Here is a 4,653-nt window from a genome sequence, read left to right on the forward strand (position 1 = left end):
GTGTGTGTGTGTGTGTGTGTGTGTGTGTGTGTGTGTGTGTGTGTGTGTGTGGCCGACCTGTGCTGCTGTGTCCCACTCAGACATTAGGTTTCCATGGAGGCAGGTTCGTCTCTAAGCCTCAAACGAAGATATGAAGAGGTGGACGGCGGCTCTCTGTTCTCGACACCTAAAGACTCTGACGATGACATCTCCAGCAGCGACAGCGCTGACAGCTGCGACAGCCTCAACCCTTCGTCCGGCACCACTTTCACACGTAAGTTTGGGACTGGAAGACTGGATGAAACGCATCAAACACAGAATCATCACTTTGTACACAGCAAAAAAACAGAAAACAGAGTGTTAAAATTTCAGTGTTAAACTACTTTTCAGACTCAGTTTAACTCCCCTCTAGTGTTATTTTAACACTTGCTGAGTAAACTGACATCCAGTGTTGGCGTTAATTCACAGTGTTGATTTCCTCAGTGTTGTCTCAACACTGGACAGTGTTAAATAAGCTCCGCCCACTGTTGAATCTTATATAACACTTAACAGTGTTGTCATATGACACCATGCAGTGTTGAAAAAAGTATTCTGAAAAAGCCCTGGCCTCTTCCACCTAGTGTTGGGCAATATTGGCAAAAAAATTAATCACGATTAATTGGTGTATTTAGCCGATAACGATTAACTTAACTATTAATCACCGTGAGTCCCTTATGTCACATGACCAATTTAGGGGGAAAGATTTGCTCTTCGTAAAAATCTGTTCCAAATTTTGTCAAAATTACAGACTTCAGGCTATGCATCAAATTTTAAATTGTGTTGACAGATAAATAAATTACTGAACTTTTTTAATGTTTGTCATATTTGAAGTGAAGAGGAGCACCGAGTGGACTGACTGGAGCCATTAATCGTATTAATCGTCAAGAGCCAAAAAATAATCGATTAATGTTTTTGTGACGATTAATTGCACACGATATGATTTTGCCCAACCCTACTTCCACTTCATGTCAGCCAGACCAATATTTTCACAGCAAGGAATACTGGGTAATCTTGTAGAAATGATGTGTTTGCATGTTTATGACTATTAAAGAAGTTCATGAGTGTAAAAATTAGTTGTCCTAGTTAGTTGTTTTGTTCAGGTTTATCAGTTGATCAAGTTTAAGTTTGTGTTATTGGCCATAAATCAACACCATGAGTAGGGCTGCCACAAACGATTATTTTAATAATCGATTAATCACCGATTATTTATTCGATTAGTCGACTAATCGGATCATACGTTAATTGAATATAAAACATAGAGCTTATCACGTCAGAATGCAGCTGCTATTGTATAACATCGTTAGATTTTAGCTATATGCTAACTAAAAATAATTGCTGTGGAAGACAGGTTCTGCTCTGCAGATATTACACAGGTTTCTCTTTCATTTTCTTAAAATGATCCCACACTTTTGAGCTCCGTTGTCAGGTAGCCATGATACCAGAGCCTGTCTGTATAATGTCTTGTGACGTCCACGGCCTACCCCAGTTACMACTACTGTGCATGTGTGTCAAGGACAGAAAGGCAGATGTGGCAGTGGAAGGTGTCAAAGCAGTTTGGAGAGAAAAACAAAGTAAAGAACAAAAAAAAAGATGAATCGATTATTAAATTAGTCATCGATTATTTTAATAATCAATTAGTCGTCGATTAATCGATTAATCGTGGCAGCCCTAACCATGAGTGAGAGGTACTTCCTGGTGTTTGAAGGTCGACTCCTTTACACATAAGGGCTCGACGCACGAGCAGCGACAAACTACAGCGATTAACGGCTGTCATCGCAGCCAGGGTGAAACCCGACACACGGGACGCGATAGCGATCGCAGCATTGCGAATTGCGCTCTCAGATCGCTTGTCTTCACAAAATTTGATTGGTTCTTGACTCTGAAGACGGGTGTGCATTACGGATGTGTAAACTAAACAAATCTTGCGATGCTAATGATATTGAAAAACAAACACACATCAAGATAAAATTTTATGAGGAAAAACTTACYATAAACTTCACCCTGGTGCCAATAAATTCCCACAAAGCTTTTTAGTAGTCACTTGGTGAAAGTGTTAGCTAACGGCAGCGTGTAGCATACTCTCCTCTTATTGGTCAGTCAATGAAACCRTTGCTGATTGGTTGTACGCTAAGCGACAGCGACAAAAGTTGAACATTTCTCAACTTTTATATGTCGCGTCGCAAGCTCACGTGTGCATGTGTACGTGTACGAGTGCGAAATTTCACATGCACTATTTTCGACGGTCGCTTAGCTGGAGGAGGGCAAGCGATTGTCGCCTCACCGCACAGGCTCCATAGGAAATGAATGGAGAGCGAGCGACGTCGCTTCCCGTGTGTCGAGCCCTTTATCCAGACACAACTGTGTAATATTAATGCAACACTACAAAGAGTTGATCTTAACTCTAAAGTGTTAAACTTATACTTTACAATTTGCTGTGTAATGACACCTCATAGCGTCTGTTTTACACCCCTCTACACAGCAAAATAGTAAGTAATCAACACAGTGGAGTGTCAAATTAACACTCATAGGAGGTATATGAACCTCCAGTGTTAACATCAATAACTCAATGCAGTGTTGAAAAGCATGAGAATCAGAGTTGCTTTGTCACCACAGTGGAGTACCTTATTAACTCTGCTTAGAATCATAAATTACTCTCATCAGAGTTATTTGACTTGAAATGTTAAGTTTTATTAACACTGTACAGTGTTAGTGTTAATTTTTAACACTGTTTAGAGTTAAATTGTACTCTAAAAATGTAACACTATATAAAGAGTTAAACTGACACCAGTTAAGCCAATAAAGGCATCATCATCATCATCATCAGTTCAATTCAGATAAGGACCAAATAGACTCGGTGTTAAATTTAATTCTTTAAGTGTTGATTTAACACTGCAAAACTTATGGTGTATAATTACGTTTGTGCATCTCTGCATCCTCGATTCCTCCCATCAGCCACCTCCATCCTCAGACAGCACAAGCCGGCGCCGGGGGGGAAGCGGGTGCGTTTCGACGTGGTGACGGTGTACTACTTCCCCCGGAAGCAGGGCTTCACCAGCGTGCCCAGTCAGGGGGGCAGCTCCCTGGGCATGGCCTGCCACCACTCCTCCATCAGACACTACACGCTGGGCGAGTTCGCCCGCGAGCAGGAGAGCAGCCACCGGCACACGTTACACGAACACCTGCGCCAGGAGAAGCTCAACGCCCGCAGGATGAAGGTCAGTTTGATCTGACACGGATAAACCAGCTCCACTGCAGCTACAAAGAAACAACATGAAGAATTAAACAAATACTGACTAATCAACCAAAGAGCTCTTTACCTTAAGTGAAGTTATCTAGTTTATAAAGCTTCAAAATCAAAGTATTTACACAAAAGCATTTTATTTCTACACTTTAAGTATTAACTAAACATTTAGCTCTTTTAGAGCTTTTGTGCTGTGATTTTCCTAAATAAAAATGTCCACATAAAACCTTTTTTTGTTTCAAAACCCTGTAATTTGCTAGCAGATCTATTAATTAGGGATTTTTAAAATTGCCATCTGAATTTTAAATATGACCATACTTGTGAACTTTAGACATGCATCCTTCCCTGCTTGCAGTTTATGTCAAAAATGATGCAGGCAGATTATGTTAACTCTTCTACTAAAAGGATCTGGAATACTTATTTATCAGTGTTGATAACACACACTGACATTCATTTTAGGTTTGCATCCCCTGCTCTTTCATGCACTCAAGCTTCTTCATATTCTCTAAATTAGGGATTCTTAACCATTTTGACCTCGAGGCCCAACTTGTTAAATTTAAAGTGCCATGAGGTCCATTTAGATCTTAACAATGTACTGATCAAAGTGACAATTAGTCTAAATCCTGGTTTCATTTTTTTGTATTTGCATTATAACTACAATTAAATGCACTTACAGTTTAACAAGCATTGACATTGTCAAGTAAATCATAAGACATGATTATGAATAACATTTACATTCCTGCTATCATTTGCTGGTGGCAGTGAAACACTTGAATATTTTAGCTCATGCCAGCAGTACGAAGTGATCCTAGGAGGGTCCAGATGCTTACACCCTAGAAAATTTAGAAAAAAAAATCTCCCCAAAACTATGAATTTTTCAGCCATTTGAAGTGCATTTTTCTAAATAGAATTAATAAAAGCATAAAATTATTGTAAATTTATTGAAAGGTTGAACGGTGACTTACAGCTGGTCTTTGAGATGAACTTTATAGGCCCTATTTGAAATTTGTTTTACTCTTATGTTGTTTGTGTTGCACACTGAACACCACAAGATTGTCTATAATAATATAGACTAGTGTGAGAAATTTAATGACACAGAAAAACTACAAAATAAAAAAATACAACTTGCCCTAATGTTTGGTCCAGTCCGTATGGTATTCTAGTGGTGTGCTTCATTATGAGCTGGTCAGAGCTAAAATCTTGTTTTAATTTTAAAAAAAATCCCTCCTCCACCCCCTCACACATTTTCTCTGACAGCCACTAAAGATTAAATTAATCACAATTCCTGTAAGTTTTACAAAATTAAATTACCCCCACAAACACACAGACACACACACACACACACACACACACACACACACACACACACACACACACACACACACACACACACA

At 39.3% G+C, this 4,653-nt stretch overlaps 1 protein-coding gene across 2 annotated transcripts in view; it reads left to right on the forward strand.

Annotated features, from left to right (window-relative positions):
* The window catches only part of csrnp2 (cysteine-serine-rich nuclear protein 2), a 19,237-nt gene that overhangs the window by 3,183 nt on the left and 11,401 nt on the right, over positions 1-4,653 (forward strand). The window contains exons 2-3 of one of the 2 annotated variants that reach the window (XM_014016257.1): positions 81-253; positions 2,971-3,233. In XM_014016257.1, coding sequence (XP_013871711.1) covers positions 94-253; positions 2,971-3,233 — 423 coding nt within the window. In that variant the 5' untranslated portion in view covers positions 81-93. Of the gene's footprint in view, positions 1-6; positions 254-2,970; positions 3,234-4,653 lie in introns of those variants that run through there. The other variant, XM_014016256.1, reaches the window with a different exon arrangement.

This window comes from Austrofundulus limnaeus, unplaced genomic scaffold, assembly GCF_001266775.1.
Source record: "Austrofundulus limnaeus strain Quisiro unplaced genomic scaffold, Austrofundulus_limnaeus-1.0 Scaffold141, whole genome shotgun sequence".
Taxonomy (NCBI): Eukaryota; Metazoa; Chordata; class Actinopteri; order Cyprinodontiformes; family Rivulidae; genus Austrofundulus; species Austrofundulus limnaeus.